Source organism: Poeciliopsis prolifica, unplaced genomic scaffold (assembly GCF_027474105.1).
Source record: "Poeciliopsis prolifica strain line A6 unplaced genomic scaffold, Auburn_PproV2 SCAFFOLD120, whole genome shotgun sequence".
Lineage (NCBI taxonomy): Eukaryota > Metazoa > Chordata > Actinopteri > Cyprinodontiformes > Poeciliidae > Poeciliopsis > Poeciliopsis prolifica.
In genome coordinates this window covers 525,260-539,830 of record NW_026562495.1, presented here as the reverse complement: position 1 = coordinate 539,830, position 14,571 = coordinate 525,260, and the positions used below count along the sequence as shown (strand labels likewise).

General features: G+C 44.5%; 1 protein-coding gene across 7 annotated transcripts in view; it reads right to left on the bottom strand.

Annotated features, from left to right (window-relative positions):
- Positions 1–523: 523 nt before the first annotated feature.
- The window catches only part of zbtb4 (zinc finger and BTB domain containing 4), a 34,012-nt gene continuing 19,964 nt past the window's right edge, over positions 524–14,571 (bottom strand). For all 7 annotated transcript variants that reach the window (XM_055024427.1, XM_055024424.1, XM_055024423.1 and 4 more), the window contains one exon: positions 524–10,518. In XM_055024427.1, the coding sequence (XP_054880402.1) occupies positions 5,094–10,502 (5,409 nt within the window). In that variant the 5' untranslated portion in view covers positions 10,503–10,518 and the 3' untranslated portion in view covers positions 524–5,093. The remainder of the gene's footprint in view (positions 10,519–14,571) is intronic.

Sequence of the window (14,571 nt, the reverse complement as noted above, 5' to 3'; positions counted from 1 at the left end):
TGCACAGCCATTTGAAAGCTATGCTAAGTTACACATGACTATATTTAGGGAGGTCATTGGGTACAACAAACTCAATGTGTAGACTTTACAATTTTACCTCATGTGCTCTTCGCAGTTCTACAGTCGCTTTGGCGAATTCCTCAAATCGTCCTGCGTGTTTGCGAAGCAGCGAGAGCATTTCTCCGAACAATTTGTACAAATATCAAAAATACCATAATCTACCTGCGAAAGTCTTCTGACTTAAAAAAGGAGACTGGAAAGAAATGCAACAAAATGGTTAGAGGTGCCATAAAAAAAGAAAAGAGATCTTAATGTAGCTGTAAAAAAAGTGTACCTAAAATAACAATTTGGACTTTTTAAAAAAAAAAAAACGTTTTTATAGTGAGATTATGCCAGTACAATTAAAATCCCAATTTATTAATCATTAGGAAACTCCCAGGTCAAATGACAAAAGTTGTAAACCAGCATTTAATGGTAGAAAGTCTTGCGTAAGCCGTTAAAAAAAACAAGTCCAGACGAGCTCTCTTTTTTTTATTGGGTCATCAGGTTAATACTTTATTTTGTTTGATTGCAGCAAAGAGAAAGGAAAGGGAGACAGAAAACAAGGGCAGGAGGAAGGAGGAAGGACAAGAAGAATGTCAGAAAAAGGAGACTACAGACTTTGGGAGAGCTGTGGCTACAAGCCTTTGTATCAAATCTAAAGACAAAGTCGTCAGGCAACATTAAAACATCTTTTAAAAATAACATTAACATATTCTGTGGGCTCTATATGGCACAGTATTACCCTAGACATGTACACGATATTGAAACAGTTTAGCCACACTCCTACATCTATGAACAGCTTCATAGCAGGAAAAGCCATGAAGTCTATCTCCAAACCGTATGAAGAAAACTCTCCTTTACCGTTTAAATTTCTTATGCCATAACAAGGCACCTTAGCAGTTGAAATCTGGCAGATCCACGTCTTACTATAGATAGTTATTTAAATATCAAAGCGGAGGCACATTCATTTGAACTAAAACATACAGTAAATAGTTGTATATTACCACCAGATTCCAGTCCAGTCACCACGATACGTCAATTTTGCATGCTTTTGGTCTGTTTGATAACCATGATGGCAAACTATGGCATAAGAAATGGGCCAAAAAACACAAAAAGTGTCCATCTATAGGAATGGCTTGAGACAGTGTACTGGAGACAACAAGGCTTTTTATTATTAATTTAGTTCTTTTTTTCTTTTTCTTTCTTTCTTTTTTTTTTTCTTTTTTCTTTTTTTACAATGAAACTTAACTCACAGAAGAGTCCAAAAGAAATGATAATAATAATAATAAAAATAAAAAAAACAGAAACAGGTGGCCAATAAACTGCCAAGGGATACGCTGCTCGGGCAGATTCATTTTGGTTTTTCGTATTTGCACAGTCACACACTCTCGCAAAACTCATAAACAAAGAAAAAAAAAAAAAAAGGCTTGTAACCACACCGGAGGGGATCTGTGGCGCTCCCCTGCAGTCGGCCACATTGTGTTATTTAACACCTTTAGTCGGAACCAACAGAGGCGTACGTGCACACACGCTGAAGTACATGTGGCTCGTTTAGAGGAGGTGCAGCGAGCCAGAATGTGCGCAAAGACAGGTTATGAAAAAAAAAACAAAAAAACAACAACAACAAAAAACTTCTAAAAGACAAGAGGCTATTTTTCTTCTGCAGCCTGAAGTTTGACAGCGATATGGAAGATTAACAGAATTCCAGAAAATAAGGAGTTGGAAAAAAAAAAAACATAAAGAAAACCTGTGCACACAAAGCCAATTTGCTGAGGATATAAACAGTTAGGAAGCGAGTGTTGCTCATGCTTTGTGGATAACGAACCCAAGTTTACTGACATGTTGCTAGGACTACTGTATATATGCATACCAGACGTTATACGGTTCTTCAACAGGTTACTTGTGTCAAAACAAAGGAAAAAATAAAAAAAGGAACTGAAACCAACTCTACCATTAATGCAGCTGTACTTCATTAACCTCGTGACTAAATTTACATTCATGTTTTTAAGTTTACTCCCCTCCCGCCCCACATCCCTCCGTTCACTGAAGCCACTTTCCATCTGGTAAGAGGGCTAAACAACAAAAACAACATAGTTTAACAAAACCAACACACGGAGAACTTTACACGTAACAAAAAGGCCCCAGCAGGGCGTCGGGAGAGTTTTTGGCCCATCCCTTTGGCTGCTAAGCTCAGCCTTTTCCTACCTCTTAGTAAATGACACAGGATATAGATCAGACCTTTCCTCAATCTACCCCCTCGGTATTAAGGGTTTTTTTTTTTTTTTTATTCCCCGGCATCACTTCTTGTTGGATCCTTCTGATTCAGAGCCCAACAGTTTTGTTCCCATATATAATCGTCTTCCTATAATAAAATAAGACAATACCCTAAATCCTTCCTGGTTGCAAAGATTGGGCCTTTTCCTCTTTCAAGCAAGAGGGGGAAAAAAATTACACAATACAAAAGCTGACTGGTCTTTATTCTTTTCCTTTTTAATACCTATTTTAAAGAAATGAGATGAAAAATGGAAGTGCAATGGTCTACCAGCCTTTAATTTTTTTTTTTAAACCCAGTGGCCAGCTACATTTCCAAAGCAGCTACATATGTCTCCTTTAAGTGACCACTACTTGTCTATTTTGTGCACATAAAATATAAACTATTGTAAATGCTATACAGATCCTACAGTGCCAACTTGTCACAAAGTCATCAGGTTTTCTTGACACCTAAAAAGGATCGATCAGGACTTTTTAATGAGGTTCTCCTAAAACGATATGAGCACGTTTTAATCTTATGGAGCGGATAACTCTCTCATTGTCGTCATCTAGTGTTCATGCAGATTAGTCCCAAAGGCTGAAGCTAACGGCTAGATCTAGAGGGACTGAAGACTTCCAGAACATCTACAGTCTGAGACACGTGATCGAGGTTTTGCGAAGACCATTCATCTTTAAATGATCGTCACGTATGCATTTGCCGATTGGCAACAGAGAAGGTAATTATTTACACAGGAAATGTAGGTAGGAGAAAGTTGATCACCAATTATCCTCCTGTGTGAAACATGTTCCAAGAACTAAACGTGTGAAGCATTTCCTGGCTATGTAAATTGTTTGAAATTTCAGAAAATGCCAAATTACAGATGTTGACACGACCCTACTTTTCTACTTTGTAGCACTGGCGTCGCGCAATCTCCATTTTGCATGCGTCTTATCAGAAGCGACGAATAATAAAACAATGCAGACGTGACAAAAGTGTGAAATATACGTTTTCCCCTTAAGCAGAATGATTCGTTCACCCTTGAATGGAGCCCTTTTAAAGGCCTCAGTGCTGCGCTCACTTTCAGGTCCGTCATGTAAAAACAGCACAATTGGTGCGCATGACTGGTACTGGTAATTGCTGCATCTGGTTTTTGTAGGTGTATAAATATTGTGAATGAACTGAGCGAAAAGGACAAAAGCAGAAAACAGAGAAGGATGACAGTTTTAAGACACTTTTTTGCTCGAGTTAAAGTGAATGGTTACAATACAAAGAGGTAAACAGAATCAATAGGACGCACTGAAATAATACACTTCATGAAAGCTGTATAGTGTTTAGGTAAAAAAAGCAGATGATTGTCAAAAGCATAAAAATTACTTTTCAAACATCACTGAAGCTGACGAAGCGCTTAGCCAAAACAAATTTACCTCAATTCCCCATTAATGCAGGGCCTAATAAAAATTAACGCATTTTGTTTTAGTTCTTATTATTAATAAATAACATTCCAGTTAATAGTGTCTACTTTGTTTTACCTGATTTAAGCAGAGTACAATTTGCTTCAGCGCATTTTTATTTAGAAATTAACTAGATAAAGAAGGGAACATTTTTACAAAACTGTTTACTTTTCTGATATGTAGAAATAGCAAAGAGAGTGGCATTAAATTAGATCAATAATAACTATTTGATTATTCGGAGTAACAATCAAGTAGTGAGACCTGGAAGAAAAAAATCCCTGAAAGGTTTTTAGAGAGTCACAGAGATAAAGATTCATAAAACAAGAGTTTGCATAATGCTGTCATTATTTAAAACACATTATTATTTAAAGACAGAAAAATCTCTTCTGCCGTGGCCCCTCTACAAATTACTGCGTTATCTTCAGCTTCTGGGTTCAGATAATCTTCATTTTTACAAGATGCAGATCCCTCGAGAGATATCTAATGTAGATAAGATAGTAAGTGCTCATAACATTTTAACAGAACCCGGTTTGAAAAAAAAAGATCCCAAACTATCCCTTTAAGAAGCTCAGACGATCTGACACTGTCATCCATTCCCATCCAACCACAATTTTGACTTTCTAACAATTTGGATATGAGGAATCGCCTCTAAAAGCACTTCTACAGACTGACCTACAGTAGCTATTCCGACGAGAGTGGGAATGCTGCGAGAATCTCACATGGAATGGTCTAGATTCACTCATCCACAAGTACTCAGAAATACACTCATTCCTGCTTCAGCCAAACACTGCATGCACAAACTGCCCTACGTATATATGCATGCTCGAACACAGCTTTCGTGGACAGTATGACAGCAGGATGACCCTGCGTTCCCCACACCCTCGTACAAAAATACGGTCCGACCGGGTCGTTTCATGCCCTATCCGGACCCATACAACGCCTTCCCTGAAGATCCTCGTTGTGTGGCAACTATAAAGGGAAGTAGACTGGACTAATTCTCCAAGCAACAAACACCCTGTTCGCAGTTTGTATTTTTATATTATAGATATAATAATGAGTCAGAGAGGAAAATGAATCAAGCGCCAGAACGACGACACTCTACAAGAGAACAGGAGAGGGAGAGGAGCAGGAGTACAAAAAAAGGTGGAGAAGCGATACGTCACTTTAACATCGGCCTCTCCACCCTGTTTCTTTACTCCGTCCCCGCCCCTTCACACAAACTTCTGCAATGCCTAGCTCGGATCTCTGCAGAATAAAGTGAGCCAGTCAGCATGGTCCCCCTTCCCCTCCCAGCCAGAGCAGACAAGGTTGTCCTGTTTGAGTTATACTCCTTACAGTGCAGCTGTGTCCTACTGTTTACTGCCGCTGCCATCTCGCTGCTTTTTGCCACTGCCGCCGCTGCTGTAGAGGCCGGGGTTTGCCACGAGCGGGTGAGGTGCTGCACCCATGTAAGGTCCAGCAGTGGCTGCGTAGTTGAAGATGGTGGGGAGGAACGGCAGAGGCTCCACCTTATCCCCTCCTGGCGCCATCATGTTCAGAGCCACAGGAAGTGCAGCCAAGTTATAGGGGTAGGCTAATAGCTGCGGCCCGTAAAGCAGCTGGTAAGGGTCCGGGTAGAACGGCAGCTTGCCGAGGTCACCCCCGTCAGGTACGATGACTTTCCCCAGCGGGCCAAAGGGCAGTGCTCCAGGAGGATAAGTAGACATAAGCAGGTTTTCGTCCTGCTTCTTAACAGATCTGTAGCTGTCTGGCACCACGAGGGGAAGGGGATAATCCTGGGTGGGGTAGTCAGCCGGGGTCGTGTCCCCCTGCTGTGACTCTCTGGAAGAGAAAGTGTCCTGATGGTCCGGCTCAGGCGGCTGGGAGGCTCTGGGAAGAAGCAGAGCGTGTGCAGAGGGGCGTTCGGCGGCACCAGCTGCTCCGGTGGGCAGCGTCAGCCTGTCGAGTCCTTGCGAACTTGAGTGAACCTGCCGGCTCGCCTGAGCCTTCAGTCCAGTAGTTGAAGGGGGTCGGCAAGGGGACTTAGGAGTGTGCCTGCGCAAACAGGGTCCGTTTATAGTGGTTTGGGTAGACATATGTTGGGGCGATGCTACAGGGCTCAAAGGCTCTTCTTTAGGGACAATGAGAGCAGTTTGTTCCTGCGGAGAATGAGCAATCCTACAGATTTTCTCTTTCTCGATTTCTATGTTCCTCCTCCGTTCCCTCTGTCTCTCCAGCTCCTGCTCTGCCTCTCTTTGCCTTTCAATCTCCCTCTCCCGAGCTAAAATAGAGGACATGGTAAGGTCTTGTGCTTCGTCGGGAGAGGGACTCTGGGACAGGGACTGGACTCTGTGATCTTGGAGCAGGGGCGGTTCTCTGTAACCCGTGTGTAAAATTGTACTGGTGCCACTCTGCCTCTCTCTGTCAATAATGACCCCATCCCGTCTCGCGAATCCCCCTTCAGAGTTGGGAGCTGTTGTCATGGAAACAGGAGGAGCAGCAGCGGTTATTCTGGTCTGTGATGTCATGGGCACGTTCGGAGAGGTGTTGTTGGAAGTCGCAAAGTGCAAAGGGCTGGCTTTTCTGTGGATCTGACTGTCCAGGCTTTTCTTAATTGGCATGCGGTAGTCAAGACAGTCGGGCCCGTTCATGACGAGCACACTCTGGAGTGACGAGGGTGCAGTGGGCGGGACCTCAGGTTTGGCGGGTGTGAGGCTAACTGGACTCTCTGATGGCGTTTGCAGAATGGCCTCTTTCTCTGGACCGGTAAGTGCATGTTGTGTCAGTTCAGGTCCATCACTTGAGTTTGATCTCAGGTGTTTGGTCGTAATGTCACTCGGATGGTCGTTGTGCCGCTGTGACGCCACGCAGTCACCACCACTCGGCAGCTCTGGAGGCGAATAGCTGATGACTGAAACAGAAAGAGCGCTGGGAGTCTGTCCTTTATCAATCTCTGGATCTGTGCAAAGAGCTTCGGAAACTCTTTCAGGTGGTGTCGCCTCTGAGTTGTTATCTTCTTTTTCTCTTTCTGGAGAACTACTTAAGTCATGACGTCGGATATGGCGAGTCAGCGCTGATGATGTCTTGCACACCTTATGGCACTGCGGACAGGTGTGTCTTGATAAGGCTCTTCTGCTTAGACGACTTGGACTGGAATTGCTGCCTCCTGGTCCAAGCGGTCCCCCTTTATCTTCATTGAACTTTGAGATTTCAGGCATGGATTTGATCCCGACGCCTGCCGCTTGTTCACCACATTTAGTGGTCACAGAGGATGCCTCAGTGGGTTTAGGATGCTGGGCTTTCTGGTGGTCTTCCAACTTTTCCCTCGAGGGGAAAGTGGCCCGACAGAAGAGGCATACAAACTCTAGCAGATGGCTGAGCTCGTGTTTGTCTCGCTTCCTGGGGCTTGAGAACCAGCGGCCACATGTGCCACACTCTGCTGCATTCCCATTAGTCCAAGGCCTCCTCTTTATTCCTGTGGGAGTCACTGAGGTAGACAGAGGGGGCTTTGGAGAGCACACAGGGGGGGTGGAAACCTCATGACAGGGCTCTTTAACCTGTTCCTCCACATCCTGTTTTTTCTCCTTTAAAGGGGAAGAGAGATTATCCTTCTTTCTCTCCTCTTTTACGTCCTTGTTAGGTTTAGACAGTTTCTCAGCCTCCTCAGTTGTCCTGTCCTCCTCCTCATCTTGTGATTTCTCCGTTTGTTTATTCAGAAGCCTCTTCAGCCTCTCTGCCCTCCTCTTGAGTCGGATGGAGCGCTTGTACTTGAGTTTCCGTTGCCAGTTCTTCACTCTCTGTAGATGTGCCTGAGCCTTTTTCTTAGGCTTGTAGGAGTAGTAAGGTCGCCATAAGTTGTCCTCTATGTCATTGTCACTGTCCTGTTCCCGCACCCCCTTACGAAAGAAGTACTCCCTCACCTGATCAGGTGACTTGGACTTTTTATTTCTGCTTTCTTGGTCCTCCATCTCCTCCTCATCTTCTCCTGCTTCCTTATCCCCATCTTCTTCCAGGCTGGCTCTACTTGGCGGGCGATGTTTGTGGTGATGGTGGTGTGAGTGGGTTTGCCGTGGCTCCTTGAAGGAGGACGTTTCACTGCGTTTGATTTTTGGAGGAGAAATGCTCTTGTCTCTTTTGAGGTCTGTCTCAGAGATGCTGCGCTTCACTATGGCCTCCTCGCCGATGCGCACAGTTATCTGACACAGTGGCCCTGAGTCTTTGGCCTGTGAGCCTCCAGATGCTGACACCTCCTTTGTGGCTGCGATTGCACTCTTATTGTGGGACTTGCGGGACTTGTGAAATGCTCTGCCTATCTCAGTGTCGTGTCTGCCTTTTGAGCCCTCGTCTGTTATGTCTGAACTGTCTCTGGACCTCTTTCTGTGACTATCTGTACTATCCCTTTGCTTTTTGATTGCTTTAGGACTGCCTTTTATTAAAATCTGACTGCTACTTATTTCGGAGGATGGGCTCGTTACTGGGCTTTTCTCACTTCCAGAAGTAACCTGATTGCTATGAACAATGACTGAGGATGACACAGCTGCTCCATGAACTATAACAGAGGGTTTAGTATGTCCATATGTTATAACAGAGGGCATCCCTGCTTCTGTGCCTCTACCTGCTTTAAAGGTTTTGAGTTTACTGCTACTGGATATTTTGAAACTGCCTCTCTCCTGCTCTAAATCAAGGGCCTCACTTTCTTCTGTTCTAATTTGGGGCTCAAGCGCAAGCTCAGAGAGGTCTCTGTGCTCAGCAGCAAGAGAGATTGGGAAGCCATCAGGGAAAGCATCTGGATCAGGCTTTAGACTCTGAGGGGGGGCTCCTGCAATGATGCTCTGCAAGTCCCCAGGGCCCAAAGCACAGCCAAGGCCAGTCATGGAGAGGGAGGGGGCATCAGCTGGTGGAAGTAGAAGGCCATTATGTAAGCTGTCACTATAGGTCTTGTAGGGTCTCTTCTGGGAGCGCATGGGGAGAAGGCGGTAGAGCTTGAGGGCATTTGCTTTCTGTTTATAACCCCCATTAGCTGTCTTTTCACTGGAGATCAGGCTCGGATTAATCCCGTGAATTGTCTTCTGGTGTGTCTTGAGATTGTAGTAGGTGGCGAAGGCGTCCCAGCAGAAGATACACTGGTAGCGGCGCTCTCCCGTGTGCCACACCTCGTGCTTTGTGCGGTACTCAGCCAGGGCGAAGACCTTGTCGCAGTAATGGCAGGGATATTTACGCCGCCACGAGTGGACGTTAGAATGCCGCTTCAGGCTGGATAGGGTCATGTAGGAACGTTCACACACAGAACAGAAATAGATGACGTTGCCGTCCACCACCTTCACAAAATGGTTCTCGTCACCTGCCAGCAGCTCTGTGACTGCTGCATCACCAGCTTGGATACGTGCCAGGAGGCTCCGCACTTTCTTCCCGGGCCGACCTTTGCTGATGTCTGTCTGTCCCACAATCACTCCCCCTTCCACTCTCACCTCACCGTCCTCCAGCGGCTCCTCCTTTGGCTGTACGGTCAGGGACGGAGGACGTAGGCCTGGCGCCCTGCAGGAGGCCTCGTGGGATTGCAGTCTCTTGCTGTGGATGAAGACTTTGCCACAGTAGCGGCAGCTTAGGGCGCGGCTGCCACGATGCAGCCGCATGTGGACCGTGAGGGAGGAGGCTGAGCTGAACAGCCGGTGGCACACGCCACAAATCAACTCTGGCTTCATGCTGTCGGGAGGGGGGTAGGAGGACGAGTGAGGGGGTGCGGTAAGACCTTCGGAAGGTGGGGGAGGCGGTGGAGGTAGGGGCGGAGGGAGGTGGATGGTTGGTGGATGAAGACTTGGTCTGTGGGGACTCCCTGTTTTTCCGACTGGCCTCCCTGTCAGTTTCTCTCTCCGCTCTGCATCCACACCTCTCTGATAGGCTGACGTGCCCAGACTGAAGAGGATCTGAGCCGTCTGAGAGGGCGAGGCCGTTCCATTGGCCACTCTGTGCCTTTCATCCCACCCGTCTCCGCTAAAACAGCCTCCTAAAGCGCCACTGGAAGCTCTTGGGGGTGACCTGCGAATTTGAGAGTCTGAACTGAGTTTGGAGCACTTAAGAGGCGGAGGGGATTTCAGATCCTTCCTGATAAATGAAGCCATGGGAGAGGAAGAGGAGGAAGGCGAGGAGGATGGAGAGCTGTCATGTCTTGGGGGCTTAAAGGGTCTGTGCTTTACATCCATGGTGGCGTCCAGCTTCCACAGCGACCCCTTGTCTGAGCTCTTGGATGACAGACGGCGCCGGTGAGGGGAAGATGAGGATGAGGAAGAGCTGTGACAGTGGTCCGGTGAGGTCAGCGACGTTGGGAGTGGCGCGGCACTAAGCGGGAAGCTTAGGGTGATTTTTGCATTTTTAGGTCCATCACCCATCTCCTCCAGCTTGTCGTCCAGTGTGGCCTCTACGCGATATCCGAGTCGTTTCCCCTTCATGTTCAGCTGCTCGGCTTCCTCCTTCTCCTCTTCCACGGACTGAGAGACCACACCAAGACTGTGGGCGGGTTTAATTAGTGGTTCAGTCTTGCTCACACTGTACAAACTGACAGGTGAATGTTGAACTGGGTGACGGGTGCTCAGGGTCACCAACGGCGGAGGCGGGGAAGACAAAGGTGACAATTGCCGACTTTGGTGGAGTGCAGTGTCCTTAGCAGCAGGGTATGAGGGGCTGCAGAGGGGAGCGAGGCCCGGAGCCAGACGTTGTTCTCTCAGATGTGGCTGAGTAAGACCCGCGTGGGGGGGGTCCCATACCTTCGCACTGGACACCATGACCAGTCCCCGAAATCTGAAAAAACATCCCAAAGAAAAACAAACGTTAAAATAAATAAACCACATCGACTTTTGCATCACCAAGAAGCATAACAACAAAAATAGGGTCTCGGCTCATATTTTTATTCAAACATTCTTTACTTTTACACAGTAAAATTGTTTTTTTTCCTATAGCTTTCAATATTATTAATTATTGAAAACAAAAAATTTACATCAAAATTTCCCAATTCACAAAACAACAAATTTGGCAAAAAAAAAAGGGTCAATTTTTCCAATGACTATCTTAATTTGAAAAAATGTTCTAAAGTATTATCCACAGTAAATACAGATGCAATTTTCTTTATTCTTTTGTTGAAAAAAATGAAAGTTAAACTTTCACCAGTGTTTTATCAGTGCTCGCAATATTAGTATCTCATAGGACTGTTTGAAATGCAGTAGTTGTTTTGCATGCTAATGTAATAGTCAACCTGCTGGAAGGAGTTTTCCCCCACCTGCCACAAATTAAAGTGACCAAGATGCTAAAGGTCACAGAGGGACCTTAAAACACCCTGTGTGTGGAAAAGAGAGGAGGGAGGAACGTGGGGATTTATCGACCAACAAAATCTGGAAAAATGTTTTCATACTGCCTGCTCGCCTCACCCATTACACGTACTGTATATCTTCAATTCTATTTGTCCACACTTGGAAAGCGATCGAATCAACGCTTCTTAAGACTGCGGAGAAAACCTACAAAATCGAGTCCTTTGCACAAGCAGTCCCGACCCCGATGAAGTTTTTTTTTTTTGGAAGGCAAACAAAATGGTCCATGAATACTGAACTCCAACTGCTCAGCCGGGATTGGTGAGTGAAAAGAGGCAGAGGGGTAGGGGGAAGGAATGAATGTGCGGCGGTGCTGGTTTAGATTTCAGCGTGCCAAAGCCAAGCTTTCAGAAACGCATTCCAGAGATCCATCTTTCTCGGGCTGTGACACAACATTCTCTGTGCCTAATTGGAAGATGGTTAGATTTAATCAAGATTCCCCCAGAATCTTGATTAAATCTAATCAAGATTCCCCCAGAATAGTATGCTGTCTTGGACATTAACATTCATAAGAATAGCTCTGCTCCCGTTTTTTGTTTAAGCACATTTCTTGTTAGCAGCTGCTTAATTGTGATTCTAAGCATTTATTTGCGAAGGTGGAGATAGCTAGTGTTTTCCAAATCTACACCAGTCTGCTATGATCTCTTTTCTCATCCAAACGCTGTGCTGGTGGAAACAGTTTTAGCTGCCATTCCCCCAAAAGAAACTGCAGACACACGCAGAAGACATGTCAGACCGCCATTGTTATTTGCAAAGGGTGCATACTTCTGGGTGAGCAGATCGGGGGGGAAAAACAGACAATATAAGGCCCATAATGATGCGACTAGAATAAAAATCCACAGTCATGCTTTTCTGCCTTCATTTTGAAGCAGCCAAGCTGCCAGGAAGGCAGGCCGCTGTAAAATTCCACAGGCAGCCCTGAACAGGCAGAAACTAGGTCAGCACTGTTATTGCAGAGGAGAGAGGAGAGAGAGAGAGAGAGAGCGAGCGCCGAGCTGTGGGGAGAGACAGGGTGAGGATGAGGGAGAGTGCAATGGTGACAGAAAGAGAAGGAGCCGAGGGTTAGCGAGAGAACGGGAGACCTGGGGCGCCGAAACAGGAACAGTCAGACTCGGCGCTCGCCGTCAGACAGACAGGAGCCCAGGCAAACGCCACACGCTCCCGACATGCACAGAAACTTCCACAAGCATTTCTGTGCCTTGAACTTTGTTACGTGTTCTCAGACAAACTTCACTGCTGTTTTTGTGGGGTAGAACCAAACAGAGGATCGCAGTTACATGGATTTATTTACTTATTTCCTAATAAAAATCTTTGCCACTTCTAGCTGTTGAATCTGAAAAGCGTGGTGTCCGTTCGTAGTCAGTTTTCTGAGTCGACACTTGTATTGCACGTATGTCATGCTGCAGTTACCGTTGCAAGCATTTGGGGGTGTGTCTCTCCCAGCTCTGGACATGTAGACTCTGATAATGTTACTCATTCCACTTTGCACGACAGCTTAAGGTCAGTCAGATTGGATGACAAAGTCAGTGCAAATCAGGGAAATCCAGGAGGTTCCCCACTGTGCAAACATCAAAACCTGGACTTTGACGCAAAACCAGTAAGTCTTTTTCCTTCTTATTTATGAAAACTAGTATTCATGTTATGTTAGGTAAAGAAAAACCTTTAAAAACTTTTTAAAGTGAGACAGGAAATGCCAGGAGAAGCCTTGTTGACGATACTTTTAAAAATGCACTTTGCAAGTCAAGTGAATATTGGCCAGACTGATTATTTTTAGGTTGAGAAATAAATATAATTTATTGTCAATGCTCTAAAATGATGACATTTTTGCTGAAAGTGATTTTGGTAAAACAATAAATAAATAAACAAAATAAAATGTCCTTTTGTCAATAAATGACTCTAACTCTGAAAAACTAATTATTTCAAAATCACAACACAAAGACATTTGAAATGAAACTCATCCTCAAACGCATTCAGTTCACAGAAATGTTTTTCTTCCCACTTCAGTCGTTGGAGGCAGAAAACATGTTCATAATTGAGCACCTTTGTCTTCTTTTCAGCCTAAATCTGATTATAAGTTCCTAAAAATAACCCCATCTTTTTATATCTTGAGCATATATTGTTTGGCTTTAATTAAATCGTAGGTTAGATTATCTCTATAGTTATTTAAATCACAGAGGGGAAGAAAATTAGCAAAATTTAGGTTGAGAAATAAATATAATTTATTGTCAATGCTCTAAAATGATGACATTTTTGCTGAAAGTGATTTTGGTAAAACAATGAATGAATTTAATCAAGATTCCCCCAGAATCTTGATTAAATCTAATCAAGATTCCCCCAGAATAGTATGCTGTCTTGGACATTAACATTCATAAGAATAGCTCTGCTCCCGTTTTTTGTTTAAGCACATTTCTTAAATTGATCTATTTTCTGTAGATCAAAAATAACTATGCGCTTGAGCCTAATAAAACATTTTCTTGGTCAGTTTTGAACGAGACGATTCCACCTCCTCAACATTTCTCATCTTTTTATGTTTTCATCAAACCCAGATCTCGCTCTTCAGCTTCATATAATAAAACAAACTTCCACGAGACTGCAAAACTGCTCAAACACAAAACTTCTCGAAATTAAGACTAAAAATCTTTGAGTAGCCCGTCATTAACAATAACTGTAAAATATATTCAGTCTGGACTGGATTACAACTTTTCATTACTTCTCTATTGTGCCAATGTAATGCAGCTTTTCTTTTCTCGTTTCTCTTGTTTATTAATTGACTTTTGTTTTTCCGTGTGTGAAATACTTTAAACTGAGTTGTTACTGAAATGTGAAATTTGTTTATTGAGTTTTACGTTCGTGCCTTGAAGATAGATGCCTGTCTGACCTTGAACTGGACATGATTACGTGACCGTCAGAGGTGGGACCAAGTCACTGTTTCGCAAGACTCAAGTAAGTCTCAAGCCTTTGTCCTCAAGTCCGAGTCAAGTCTCTCTGTCCGGTGCTACTGTCAGAGAGGGGGGAATAAAACTGACCCAAGAGTAGGGGGGTATTTATGGGAAAATACTAATAAGAAACCGTAGTTTTCCTTATGAACACACCATCCTTCCTGTGATGGAACTGGACCCGGTTCATCATTATGACGGGACAGAGAGAAACTCTCTTCCCTGAGTTCAGGTCCAGAGTTGCTAACACGACCTTAGCTAGTCCGCTGGAAGTTGTATTTCCATCTGAGACCCCGGTCTTTCGCATGTTTCACTCCGTTTTTAGTCGGATATTTCATAATTGATGTACCCAAAAGAAATTCCTCACGGGAGCATCTCTGCTCCTTGTTATTTTTAAATCCTGTTAATTTGATTGTGTGTTCTGCAGCTGCGCACACATACGTACGGAGTGTGGAAAAACAGAGGGACGGTCTGCGCCTGTTAATACGGAATCAGGGATATTGATTAATGGGGCCACTTCATAAATAATGTGTTTTATTTGTCAAGTCTTTTCA